At 44.5% G+C, this 14838-nt stretch overlaps 1 protein-coding gene across 2 annotated transcripts; it reads right to left on the bottom strand.

Annotated features, from left to right (window-relative positions):
- Window positions 1-873: 873 nt before the first annotated feature.
- LOC125446672 (CCN family member 1-like) lies at window positions 874-14365 on the bottom strand. Of its 2 annotated transcripts, none has more exons than XM_048520420.2 (6): window positions 14252-14365; window positions 11757-11893; window positions 8385-8589; window positions 5209-5595; window positions 3361-3563; window positions 874-1958 (listed from the first exon to the last, which is right to left on the bottom strand). In XM_048520420.2, exons 1-6 carry the CDS (start codon window positions 14346-14348, stop codon window positions 1653-1655), a joined length of 1335 nt encoding a protein of 444 aa, XP_048376377.2. In that variant the 5' UTR covers window positions 14349-14365; the 3' UTR covers window positions 874-1652. The 2 variants fall into 2 exon arrangements, with proteins under 2 accessions (XP_048376377.2, XP_048376378.2); XM_048520421.2 differs by lacking the exon at window positions 14252-14365 and adding an exon at window positions 12180-12280.
- Window positions 14366-14838: the final 473 nt, after the last annotated feature.

Below are 14838 nucleotides of genomic sequence, written 5' to 3'. Positions count from 1 at the left end.
AGAGACGTGGCATCAGTCACAGAATTTATAAGCAAAAGATCAAAGGGTCATAGAACTGATGCAAATGTGTTGAGCAAATTCAAGCTGGTTCTTAAATCGGTTAGACAGGATTAATATACAAACTCAAGAATTTCTTTCAAGTTACTGCGCTGAAATTGCTAAAGGTTTTATCAATTCCCTCAGTACACCAGATGTGGCATCCCAGGTCAGACAATGTACTTTAGGTGTGAGGCCCTGTTTAGAACTTGGCTGTGAATCAACTTGGAGTCAGGCTGGTTTTATTTCCAAAGCAGAAATTTATAAAATGCCACAGTGACTGTGTAAAAATTGTGTGCTTTTTGAAAAAATCAGAATGTATATGCTACTATAAATGTGAAAAAGCAAATGCATCCCATAGATTTATATGTGTGTCTGTGTGCACATATGCCCACACCCTCTCTCTCTCTCTCACACACACACACACACGTATAATTCATAGGGTAAATTTGCATTTGCTACCTCTCTCACTGACACCTGAAGAAGCAGCGAGACTCCCAAAGCTTGTGTCTTCAAATAAACCTGTTGGACTATAACCTGGTGTGTTGTGATTTTTGACCATGTCAACCCCAGTCCAACATTGGCACCTCCACATCATGCAATATGAAAACATGCCACCTGGTGGCGATGCTGTCTCACATTTCAGGCTGAACACAGCTCTCTGTAATACTTCCCCACTGCAGCACAGTCTTGGCCTCTAAACATTCATCGCTTCACCCACAATTAGTTGCTTGGATTGCCAGTGTGTGTCTACACGCCAGTGGACCCAGATCCTGAATGTTTGGGGAGCAGGATACTGACTACAATCAGATTGCAATGATGGATTGTTTCAAGGCATTTGTTTCTTGACTTTATTTTGCGTAAAACATACAACAGCAAGCTCAGCAAGACTTAGACAATAAATGCATATTTCAAAAGGTGGTATAAAAAGAGACAGGAATCTTTACATAATTGAAAACCTTGCTACCTTCAAGGAAAGGTGTCAAGAATGAATTTGAAACTGCCATGGGACATGCTGAGTTTCTGGGCACAGTGCTGTGTCTGTCATCTTAACGTGGAAATTGTTAATTTACAATCGATGCACTTGATTGTCAGGTACATTACCGCTTCCAGGCTTTTAGGAATTTAATTTTAAAATGTGAAAGGTTTTCCCAACACGGATACCAAAGTGAAATGTGTCATAGCAATGATACAGCAGAACAATACTGTGTCAGAATAGTTCCCCCTGAAAGAGGGCACTTGGCATTCAGACTCCAGTGGGAGGCCTGTGGGCTAACTTCAGAATCCGCTGTTTATTCACTGGTTAGCTGTAGACTTTATACCATTTAGCTCAGGGCAAAGCAGAAAGTGAGTTTTAAATCATCTTCACAATTCTGGATTAGAACTGCACTATCCAGCACGTGAACAAGCCCTTCAGCCCACAATGAGTTTCTTAGGTCTTTCTGCAAGTTTCTGTTTATTTTAGTGCTCGGATGCTGCTCCTAAGCTTAATCAATCAAGCACAGTGATCATAGAACAATCAACAAGCCAAATACAGATCAATGAAACCATTGAACACTGCAGGTCAGTTGTAACCTGGAATGTACCAAGGGTTTTAGAAATTGCCACGGATTCCTTTAATGGATCTGCTGGTCAATGGATCCATATGGTTCCTCAACGTCTAGCCAGAAGTGGATATTCTGCTGCTGGCATTGCTGGCTGCATTCGCACCTCTTGATCTTCATGACACGCTTCATAATGAATCCTCTGACCAAGCAGTAGAAACGTACTTTCGTGGTCCTGGTCTCAGCTGGGTAACAGCAGCGGCCATCTGTGCACAGGCCACAGTACTTGGGCTTGTATTTCCTCAGGCTGGTGCAACTTTCGTAAGTAAAGAACTTGGGCTCCATCTCCTTCAGGCTATTCAGGCACTTCTTGCCTCCCTGTAACACAGAAGGAATTAGCCCATTGTGTGAATAAGCCAAAGTGAAGATTGCTTAAATATGTCAGGGTCCTTGAAAAGATTGTCATTGTGTTTACAAAACATCAATCTAGTTTCCAAATCTCTCCTTGAACTTCCCCTCCCAGGTCCCAGGCCTGTCTATAATCTCCTCCAATCCTACACCTTCCTGACAAAGGATGTGGAGGTGCCAGTGTTGGACTGGGCTGTACAAAGTCAGGTGTCACGAGACACCAGGTTATAGTCCAACAGGTTTAACTGAAATCACAAGCTTTCATAGCTCTGCTCCTTCATCAGGTGAACATCACATTGTAGTTCAGCCCATCACATTGGTCTAGAGCAATATGTGGCAGTATAAGATACCACATTGCTCAATACGTGATGGAGTTGGCTATTACACAGACATAAAGCTTTACATTATGGTTCAGACCAACCGTCATGTGTAGGTCTAGAATTACACTGTCATGGTACAGACAGTCACCATGACCTAGTTCTGTTCATTACAGTTCAGGATTCCACATTCATCGATAACTATACATTACAGTTCAGGATTCCACATTCATTGATAACTATACATTACAGTTCAGGATTCCACATTCATCGATAACTATACATTACAGCTCAGGATACCGTATTGGTCCAGAGCCATACATTACAGTAAAACTGTCACATTGATCGAGAAATATACAATTATGGTAAACGGTGTTATATTGGTCTGGAGGTAGTTCAGGATGCAGTGTTGATCTAGACCTTTACGTTGTTACAAAATCCACAACCATTCACTACAGTAGAGGTTATCATGTTCTAGAGCTATACATTATAGTTTATTTTGTCTCAATGATCTCAAAATACACTTTACAGTTTAAGTTGTCATGTTGATCTGGGACTATACCTGACACAGAACGCTGCCATGTTCATCCAGTGCTATACAATACAGTGGAAGTTGTCACATTATATAACTACACTTATAGTTCAGGCTGTTATATTGATCTAGAACTCAACATTATAGTGGAGTTTGGCACATAGGTCAGGAACTATATCTTAAGTTGCACATTCCAACACTGTAGAGCATAACATTACAATGCAGCCTTTCACACTGTTCACAAATCACAGTGAAGACTGCCACACTGTTCTAGAACAACACACCGCTGCGAAGACTATCAAATTGATCTAGAGTGGTATGGGACTAGTATAATTTGGGAATGTTGGTCGTAACAAAGGGTCTGTTTTCTGTGCTGTATCACTGTATAACAAAATGTTACAGTGAAGACTGTCACATTGATTGAGAAGAAGACATTACTGTATTGCCTATTACATTGATTAATAAGATACTGATTTGGTTCAACCAGGTCTGCAACAGGGTTCTTCCCTCTGCTAAGACTAACCTGGAGATTGACCTCATTGAGCATATCACAGGGCCGGATCTGGCACAGCCTGGTCTCCCATTTCGGATGGCACCAGGTGTTGTTGGTGCTCAGTCTGGATGAAATTCCCATGCCACAGGTCTGCGAGCATGCCGACCACTCTGTGCTCTTGACCATGCAGTCAGAGTAGCTGAAGCTTTGTCTCTTGAATTGACCTTTTGGCTCTGAAGCAACAAAGAGATGCACAACAGAAACAGCATACACTGCAAATGCCTCCATATCCACTCACACAAGTTCATGTATTCTTAACGTGCAGCATGGGACAGTCACAAAACACACCACAGTATGGACACACACACACACACACACACACACACACACACACACACACACACACACACACACACACACAAACATTTGTGATAATTTCACACATATTGCAGAGATGTACAAGCACGTGGAAACACTCACAAACACACAAGATCTTACACAATGCTCTCATGTATATATGGTCTCAGCCTATCTCATTCTCTCCTGCTCACTATCACATGCATTTTCAAGAACCTATGAACTGCACAAAACAAACCTACATAGTTGCATGCATGCACACTTACACAGAGACATACTTACACACAGATATACACATGCAGTACACACACAGACATATGCATGCACATACACAAATACACACACACAAACACGTGCATACATTGATATACACAGACACAGAAACATACATATACACAGTTACATTCAAGCAGACACACACAAAGACGTATATACTTACAGGCGCACACACAGAAATTGACACATCCACAAACACATTTGTACACAGGCACTCTTAGTCACACAGACATATGTACACGCATGCACAAACACAGACATCCATACATACAGATACACACCCCAAAATTACAAATGGTTCATTACCAACTTCATGCATTTTTTCATCATACTTTCATGTCAGCAGTGAAACTGCCAATATTAATACTTAAGGGATAAATTTGCCAGGTTCAGGCCAAACATCCATTTTAGGCCAAGCATTCGTTTTATATCCCTTTCCTTTTTATGTTTTATTCACTTCCTTAGAGAGTACAATGAGCCTGGGTGTAGAATTGGGATCCAGCCTTAGCCAGCCTGGGTCAAGGTCAGGTGTGGGAAAGGTGTACAAGTTTGTTAAATTTCGAACAAAATCGCTGCCTGCAAACCATGCCCCTAATATTGATTCCGCCACATTGGAATTGTTCTCAAAAGGAATCATACTGAGGCGGAGTGGGACTAATTTGGGGGCTTCTTCAAAATAACAGCTTGGAAGGAGGCACCTAGTGGTCTCCTCCTGCAGTCTACAACGCCAAGCCTGTGAATCACATCAGATGTCTGAGTGCCAGTGGTGGGTATGAAGAAGAATTGCTGGGAAAGACACACTGCAACTTGGGGCAGCTGCCTCCAGGACACAGTGGGGAAAGTCCACAGTCTAAGGTCTTTCCACCGAAAGTTAAATGGGGGTCCGTTTAGTTATCAGACCCTCCCAATATCTAAAATGCGTGTAAATATACTCTTGTACAAGTAAGAGATGCTTTCGGTTAGTTGGTTGGAAGGAATCAAACTCCCAACGTTTGCATCCCAGGAAGGGTCACTCGACCCGAAGCATTGACTCTGATTTCTCTGCACAAATTGCTACCAGACCTGCTGAGATTTTCCAGCAATTTCTACTTTTATTTATAGTTTACAGCATCCGCAGTTCTTTCTCCAATGTTTGCTTGTTTCCTTATATGCTACTGTTCAGAACCAAACCGCGTTTGTGAATGTATATATACTTTTCTTCTAAAAGAAATGAATAAAGTATATTTTTGAAATAAAGAAAAATACCAGGGAAGCCAAAGAGGCGTTTGACATCTAGGCCGTCGGTCTTCAGGCTCTTGTGTTTTGTTCCCAACTTAGGGTGCATTGCATTTCGCGACTTCACCGCTTTCCCAGGGCCGGCGGCAAACTCCTTCCATTTGGCTGGGGGCCATCCCTTGTGGTCCTTGGATAGGGGTGTCAGGCACTTCCATCGCTCGCAGCAGGTGCCAGCCACCTTGACGGGCCGAGCGTCCGCGCAGGAGGCAGGCGCTGCTGGCAGCTTCCCGGAGCAGAGCGGGGAGCATTGGGCCCTACCGTCCCGGCAGCTGCACTGCAGCCGGCAACCCTTCATGAAGCTCTCGCCATGTTGGTGAACTCTGCCGCTCAAGAAGCAAGGCCGCCCCGGGCTGCTGGCTGCAAGAACAGCAAGACATTGAGGAAAAAGCCAAAGAAGCAAGATTTTAACAACAAAAAGTCATTTTGGGCCAGCATTAATTCCACATTTTTATTTGATTCAAATTGAAAATTTCACAGTGTCTACTAGGGCAGGATTCAAACGAAAGTCCCCAGAATGTTACCTGTGGTCTCTCTGATTAATGGTTCAGGGGTACACGAGACCATCGCAGCCCCCTGTCTTGTTTCCCCTGAAACAGCAACTGCTGAGGGGCAAAGAAACTGCTTAGCAGGTCCATCAGCATCTGTCAGCAGAAATCAGAGCTTTGGGTCACTTCCTCAGCACAGATGCTGCTTTTCTGAGGAGGGGTCCCAGCACTGATGCTGCTTTTCTGAGGAAGGGACCCAGCACAGAAGCAGCTTTTCTGAGGAAGGGTCCCAGCACAGATGCAGCTTTTCTGAGGAAGGGTCAAGGCACAGATGCTGCTTTTCTGAGGAGGGGTCCCAGCACAGATGCAGCTTTTCTGAGGAAGGGTCCCATCACAGATGTTGCTTTTCTGAGGAAGGGTCCCAGCACTGATGCTGCTTTTCTGAGGAAGGGCCCCAGCACAGATGCTGCTTTTCTGAGGAAGGGTCCCAGCACAGATGCAGCTTTTCTGAGGAAGGGTCCCAACACAGATGTTGCTTTTCTGAGGAAGGGTCCCAGCACTGATGCTGCTTTTCTGAGGAAGGGTCCCAGCACAGATGCTGCTATTCTGAGGAAGGGTTCCAGCACAGATGCTGCTTTTCTGAGGAGGGGACCCAGTACAGATGCAGCTTTTCTGAGGAAGGGTCCCAGCACAGATGCAGCTTTTCTGAGGAGGGGACCCTGCACAGAGGCAGCTTTTCTGAGGAAGGGTCCCAGCACAAATGCTGCTTTTCTGAGGAGGGGACCCTGCACAGAGGCTGCTTTTCTGAGGAAGGGTTCCAGCACAGATGCTGCTTTTCTGAGGAAGGGTCCCATCACAGATGCTGCTTTTCTGAGGAAGGGACACAGCACAGATGCTGCTTTTCTGAGGAAGGGACCCAGCACAGAGGCTGCTTTTCTGAGGAAGGGTCCCAGCACAAATGCTGCTTTTCTGAGAAAGGGTCCCATCACAGATGCTGTTATTCTGAGGAAGGGTCCCAGCACAGATGCAGCTTTTCTGAGGAAGGGTCCCAGCACAGATGCTGTTATTCTGAGGAAGGGTCCCAGCACAGATGCAGCTTTTCTGAGGAAGGGTCCCAGCACAGAGGCTGCTTTTCTGAGGAAGGGTCCCAGCACAAATGCTGCTTTTCTGAGGAGGGGACCCTGCACAGAGGCTGCTTTTCTGAGGAAGGGTTCCAGCACAGATGCTGCTTTTCTGAGGAAGGGTCCCATCACAGATGCTGCTTTTCTGAGGAAGGGACACAGCACAGATGCTGCTTTTCTGAGGAAGGGACCCAGCACAGAGGCTGCTTTTCTGAGGAAGGGTCCCAGCACAAATGCTGCTTTTCTGAGAAAGGGTCCCATCACAGATGCTGTTATTCTGAGGAAGGGTCCCAGCACAGATGCAGCTTTTCTGAGGAAGGGTCCCAGCACAGGTGCTGCTTTTCTAACGAAGGGTCCCAGCACAGATGCAGCTTTTCCGAGGAAGGGTCCCAGCTCAGATGCTGCCATTCTGAGGAAGGGTCCCAGCACAGATGCTGCCCTTCTGGGAAGGGAGCCCAGCGCAGTTGCTGCTATTCTACTGCTCCGAGGAAGGGTCACCGGACCTGAAACGTTAACTCTGTTTTCTCCTTCACAGATGCTGCCAGACCTGCTGAGCTTTTCCAGCATTTTTGTGTTTTTGTTCCAGATGCTGCTACACCTGCTGAGTTTTCCCATCATTTCTTATGACAACTGGCCTGTTTCTAAGTGGGGTGGGGTGGGAGATATGTTTTCAGCAGGAGTGCCTGTGTTATACTGACAGTGTCAAATTGATCCCCTCCTTTATAATCCTTTTGTTGGAAGGGTATTTGAGAAAGTGTGCTGATTGCATTGGTCTGCTGTTTAAATGGCCTCAGTGTGACCAAAATCAGTAAATATTTTCTAATCAACCTGTTCAGGGTTGGTATCACACATTTCAGGAGCAGGTGAAACTTAAACTGGGCCTTCTGGACCAGAGGTAGATACACTACCACTGTGCAATGAAACACTGTGAATATGATGCTAATATGCCTTTTAAAATCAATCATTTTTATCGTGTTTGTAACAAGGTCGACTGGCTGGCTCTTGTAGAATATGAGTTCCCTGATTGAGACGGTTAATCTGGTTCAATCCGGGTGCCCTGGCTGATATATAAAAAGGGGGAGTGTCAGAGATACTGCCATTGTGATAGCTGTCCCTGAGGAGGCAATACTAACGGACAAGCACAGTTCATTTATAAATAAAAGGTGACTTGGTGACAGGATACTGGCCTTGGTAGAATTACTTCACTTTTCAATGCAATGAGTCTGGAATGATCCTCCTGGGTGTGTGTGGAGACCCATTCAATGTGGGTACTCGAATGGACCTGAGATAATTGTGTAAACAGAAACCGGATTACAGGGGTCAAAGGGGAGGAGGATGAGCTGAGTCACAATGCTCATTTGAAGAGTCAATGCAGACATGATGGGCCGAAGGGCCCCTTTTTGCACTGTGGCGTTGCTGTCATTCTGTGAATACCCTCGGTTGATACTGTGGGTCTGTAAGTGCTTTGAATGCCTTCTGATGTGCTTGGTTGTGTGAGGAGGAGGGAACATTCTTTGTCGGCGGTGCCAAGTTTCCTCACCTCTACAGATCCCAGTTGTGGCATTTGGTCTTGCTTCCAGCTGGCAGCGGAGCCCGCGGTCACGGTCACATGGTTGAAGCAAGCTGCATTCCTCGTTGAATTGCCGAGCACAAACTGAGCAGCATCTGCAGTCATCCAGAACCAGGGGCACACTTGGATGGCATGGTACAGGTTTTTGGCAGTGACACTGTGCAGGGCATGTTGCCTGTGGAGTAAAGAGATTTCTCATGGACTGGACCAGACCCCCTCAAAATAGTTTAAAATGGTAGGCTAGACTCTAACCTTTTCTTATTTTAGAACAAATATAACATGCTGTGTTCCAGGTGCTATTTGATTGGTCAAACTACTTGACCATAAGCAAAACACAATTTATTTAAACACTATAGTTAAAATACAACAAAAGAAGGAAGATAACTGTATTGGAAAACTTAGCAGAATAATAGATACAGTAACTATAGCTAATTGACTGTCATAATATAGTAATATCACATAAGCGCACACATTGGCAAAAATGCAAGTTCAGAAAAATTGATTTGCTCTACAGGTAACATAGCAGCAGAGAGAAACCCCAGCTTCTCGCTGTCACTGAGAGAGGGGAAAAATTACCTTAGATGTCTTCAAAATTCGGCATCTTCTGCCCTGTTAAGACTCCAAAAGCAACTGCTTAGAGCTAAGTCTAAAACTAAACAAAAGACTAGAAATGCTGGTCTGTGAAAGCTGGGCACACCCATCCAGGCTGCTTCTATTGTTCCAACTTTAAAAGGAAACCCAAGGCTTCACAAGCTGTTTCCTGGCTTTCCAAGTAGACAGCTCCACAGCTTTGTCTGAAAACCTCTCTTTTAAATAAAAAGTACAAACTACACCTCTTAAAGCCACAGAATTATTACAGATTTCACTGTCGTCTTCCTCACTGTTTGTTCAATCTCCAGCTTCATCTGAAGAAAATAAGCCCTTACTCATCTAGCACCTTTCTCTGTTGTGACAGAGAACTTGACAGTCATTGAAGAAATTGTAGGAGAGCCGCTGCCATAATGCAGGGAAGTACAATTGTCAACGGGGGCACTCCAGGAAGTAAATGATTAACCATTCTCTTGCAGTGACTTTGCTCTAGGACTCTCTGCATAAATGTTGGAGGGAAGGCCACTCCCTGCTCTTCTTAGAATTGGTGGCTACTTGACCATTTATAGCTTGCTTCTGACCGGAGATAACACTACAATTTTAGTTAGAAAAGATGTCATATCATTGACAGTTCAATGTGCCCTCAGTACTGCACTAGAAATATGAGTTCAAATCGTGTTGCCAACATGATGTAGTGAGCTATGTAGAGATTAATAATCAGGGGTTGGTTAGTTCAGTTAGCTGGACAACTATAGGAGTTAATCTCCAAACAATATAATCTCAGGTTTAATCCCGAAAAAATGCCTACCTCCTTCCCAAGTGTTATTCTCTAAACATCTCCCTTCCAGGTATTATGCTCTAAGTAACTCATTCCCAGGTAATATTCTCTAAATAACTTGCTCACACCACCAGCTGTTATCCTCTAAGTAACTCTCTGACAAATACTGTTCTCCACATACTTTGACCTCGGGAGTTAATCCCTAAATAACTCCCTCCATCCAAATATTATTCTCTGTTATTGGGTGGCACAGTGGCTCAGTGGTTAGCACTGCAGCCTCACAGGGACCCAGGTTTGATTCCAGCCTCGAGTAACTGTCTGTGCAAAGTTTGCACATTCTCCCCGTGTCTGCGTGGGTTTCCCCTGGGTGCTCTGGTTTCCTCCCACAGTCCAAAGATGTGCAGGCTAGGTGGATCAGCCATGCTAAATTGCCCGTAGAGTTCAGGGGTGTGTGGGTTATGGGGGATGGGTCTGGGTGGGATGCTCCAAGGGGCAGTGTGGACTTGTTGGGCCAAAGGGCCTGTTTCCACACTGTAGGGAATGTAAACCTCTCACTCCCTCCCACAAGTTTTGTTCTAAGCATATCACTCCTTCTCCATGGGTCACGTTATAAGTGACTCTTTCCCAGGGATTACCCTGTAAATGATCCACTCTAAAAGAAATCATGCCCTAATAACTCATTCCCAGGTTAGGTGCTCATTTCTTAGGTGCTGTGTTTTAGATAACACCCTCCCAACAGAAATTATTGTCAGCATAACTCAGATGTGTACTTTCTTAATTAACTCAACCCAAGCGCTTTTCGCTAAATAACCCCTGCCCAGTTGTTATTCTGTGTGTGTCTTTCATATGTTCAAAACGGCACAGTTCTAGGTGTTACTCCATAAGTAACTCCCTCCCTCCCATATGTCATTGGGTAATAGCTCACTCATGGTTGCTAAGCTCCCTATAACTCATCCCAGGTGTTACTCTGTAAATAACTCACTTCCTCACAGATGTGATTTTCTATGTGAACCACTCCGAGCCATTATCCTCTCGGTAACTTACCCCTCACAGGCCTTATTGTCGAATTAACTCACTCCCGGGTGTTCTTCTCTAAAAGGTCAATCCCTTGTATTATTCCTTAAATTACTCCTAAAGGATTTATTCTCTGAATAACTCCCTCCCAGAGGTTAATCACTGTAGAACTCATTCCATTCTCTGTAACTTAATCATATCCTTTATTAGGGTAAAGTTGTCAAGGTCCCAGACAACTAGAGAGAGAGCGACAACTGGAAGTGCTTTAACTGAGGTGCCATTATCCTTCACACAAGGTGAGATGTTGAGAAGGAGTGTCCTTTTTGGTAACCTCAGCTGATGCAAGAATTGAACCCATGCTGTTGGCATCACTCTACCTCACAAACCAGCTGTCCAGCTAACTGAGCTAACCAACCCCTGAAATTGTTAGCAAAAACAGAAATTGCTGGAAAAGCTCAGCCGGTCTGGCAGCACCTGAAATTCTTAATCTCTATATAGCTCACTACCTGATGCTGTTCCCTGCATTATTGGATTCGTGAAATTATTTACCACCGAGAGTTGGAGAGGTTGGGTCATTAAGTACCTTCAAGATTGAAATAGATAGTGAGTGAGGTTATGGGGAAAAGGCAGAAAAGTGGATTTGATCACCTCTGATCTCATTGCATTTCTGCTTCCACATCATACAATGCAATTCATTCCAATTCTATATAACTATGGGAGTGTTTCCACATATTACTCCTTCAGAATGCTATTTCCGCTATCAGAATGCTATCAGTGAATCCCAACCTGCTATTTCCCATACGATTCACTCCCAAGTTCTACTCTTACATATCTCAGACCCAATATGTTCTTTCCTGCCTATTTCATTCCCAGATTTAATTCCCTGTCTACCTCACTCCCAGTCTGTGCTATCATTCTATTGCTGGGAATGACAGAATTGCAGGAGTCACATATTCTCTCACCACATCAGCGAGGTTGGATTGTCCCAGCAATAGGAGATACCCGCACCACAGTGCCACGCTGCTGTGGAGTCTCATATCACAGGGGCCCCTCTTCACCCTGGAGCCCAAGGCTGTTGGAAACTTGTTCATTGCTGAAACTGCAAATCAGACAAAAAAGAAAAGATTCCAGCTATTAAACTTCAAGACAACAGCAACAAATTGTGTGAGAAGGACTGGGGAGCTTGGGGTGTGAACACTGACTAATCTTGGCAACTGTGCTGCGATAGAACTCCCCGAAGAGTGAAAGCAAATGGAAGTGGGGATTTCTCCATTTACTCTGAGCAGTGGTCTCCACCCCAAGGCTGAGGGATTATCCCATTGTCAGGTGGCAGATGGTCAGAAACTGCAACTGAATACTGGCTAAGTAATTTATAAAAAGCTTACTCTGTCCCAAACATCCAAAAAAAGCACATTTCACATTGTTCTCTCTGAGATGTGGATCACTAGGAGTACTGCTCCCACACTCAGTATGAAATTCCCGTTTCCTGTAGATTATCTATGTGTGCCAGTGTTAGTTTTTGATGTGCCTATTTATTTAATATACATGCCCGGCTTCTCAGATAAGGTGCAAAGAAAGATAAACCAGTGGCTGCAATTCCTGGAGCGATGTTGACTCAGCATTCTGCAGTCGGCTTCTCAGAATAATTCCTGGCACAGCTGCTCCTGGCTCACTGGGACTTTTGTTGTTGTTTTGGCTCACACCGTTTTACATTAACCACTGCTTCTTTTTTTGCAATACATCCAGAGGAATGAAGGGGAATGGTGGCTCCAAAGCACTTTACCACCCGTGGAAGCATGAGAGTGGTCATATTCCAGAAGGAGGCCATTCAGCCCTTCTCGAGACCCTACCAGCTCCCTGCCACAGCAACTCACCCAGTCCGGCTTCCATGGCCCTCCTACCCTCAGTGTCCTTTCTCATCAGGTGCCTGTCCAGTTCCTGTTGGAAAGCTCAACGGAATCTGTCCTCATCACATGCTCAGGGAGCACATTCCAAATTTGAATCACCTCACTCTGGACAGAAGGAAATCACATCTTTTGCTTCCGCCAATCCCCATTAATCCATGTTCTCTGTATTTTTTTTATATCCTTCAGACAATAGGAACAGCTTCTATCCATTTTTTTTCCGTCTGGAAACCCCATGGTTTTTTGAAGAACTGTACTAAGCCTCTCGGTTGTTTCTTTCCCCTCACAAGGAGAGCAGACACAGCTTCTCCGATCTAACAATGCTGTTGACTCCTTTCTAAATTTCAAAAATATACTTTATTTATAAAAATATCTTTATATATTTACATAGTCACTGAAGCAGTTCAGTAGCATATGAGAGATAATAGGAGCTGCAGGTGCTGGAGAATCCGAGATAACAAAGTGTAGAGCTGGATGAACACAACAGGCCAAGCAGCATCTTAGGAGCACAAAAGCTGACGTTTCGGGCCTAGACCCTTCATCAGAAATGGGCGAGGGGGAGACGGTTCTGAAATAAATAGGGAGAGAGGGGAAGGTGGATTGAAGATAGACGGAGGAGAAGATAGGTGGAAAGTAGCTTCTCCTCTGTCAATCTTCAATCCACCTCCCCCTCTCTCCCTATGTATTTCAGAACGCTCTTCCCCTTCCCTATTTCTGATGAAGGGTCTAGGCCCAAAACATCAGCTTTCCTGCTCCTAAGATGCTGCTTGGCCTGCTGTGCTCATCCAGCTCCACACCTTATTATCTCAGTAGTGTATGAAGTAGTCCAGTAGCATACGAAGAATCAAACAAATATTGGCATTTAACACTATCGAACAAGCAAACCAAAGGCGTTTCTTACTTGTACAAAATTATATTACAAGCATTTGAGGTACTAGGAGCTTCCAATAACTGAACAAGCCCCTGCCTAACTTCAGTAGAAACACCTCAGACAGTGGACTCTCCCCACAGCGCCTTGGCGGCAGCTGCCTCAATCTTTAGTGTCTTCTCAGCATGTAGTCCTGGGCTTTGGAATGCTCTGGACAACCAACAAGTTTCACACAGACCAAAGAGCATCTTTCACCCACTTGATGGTCCTCCAGGCTCAGTTGATGTTTGTCTCGGTGTGCATCCCAGGGAACAGACTGTAGAGCAGAGAATCCTGCATCATGGAGCCACTTAGGATGAACATCAATAAAAGCCATTGTATTTTCTCCAGATGTTCTTTTCAAAGGCACATTCCAGCAGCAGATGTGTGATACTATTCCCCCCACCGCATCACCCCACAACTGCTTTGAGATGCTGATGTTTCAGTTCCCTGCAAACATCATTTAATGCACCCCCTCTAATCCTTCATATTTTCTCTAAAGCATGCATGAAGTAATTCCCTTTAGAGTCACCATTGTAATGCAAAGTGCTCAGACTTGCTTCCGTTCCCGCGTGAACCAGCTGAACCTATCAGTAACAAACTCAATATCTGGTCAGAGGGGAAAAAAAAATCAGTAGTCACTCACCAGTCATTTTGTATCCCTTCTGGTTGGGCTCAACAGCTGAAGACTGCTGTAGTTCAAGAAGGAAACTCGGCCAAAGCTCCTCCTCAGCAGTTGTCATGACGTTATTGATGTTTACGCCATTTTATCAGATTTCCGAGAAACCTCTGTGTTTGTGCCTCTTTCTATTTTCCACACAGACTGAAAAGTCCCTCCAAATGCCTGCCCTTTTTCTACCGTCTCATTTCTCCTTCACTTCATGTGTTTTGTTGTGATCATACATATACCTGCTTTGCTCAGAGAACAATGCTAAGGAGTGGAGGAATTCATCAGCTGATTAATAGGTTGACACACTATGAAATAAATGCTTAAAACATCGATTTGGAATTCCTTTTCCATTTCTCCGTCGACTTGCCTCACTTTAAGACACTGCTTAAATTGTATTTCTTCAACCACGCTTTTGGGTCACCAGTCCTAATACCTCTTGACATGGCACTGTGTCAAATTTTTGCTGAGATGCTGCCAAGAAACATGAAGGTGGCCAGTAAAAGCTTCTTTAGGTTTGCGAAAGGAAAACATTGGCTTGGACAGACTTAGGCCTGATGAATTTA

This window comes from Stegostoma tigrinum, chromosome 34, assembly GCF_030684315.1.
Source record: "Stegostoma tigrinum isolate sSteTig4 chromosome 34, sSteTig4.hap1, whole genome shotgun sequence".
NCBI classification, from domain to species: domain Eukaryota; kingdom Metazoa; phylum Chordata; class Chondrichthyes; order Orectolobiformes; family Stegostomatidae; genus Stegostoma; species Stegostoma tigrinum.
This window is presented reverse-complemented; position numbering and strand designations above follow the sequence as displayed.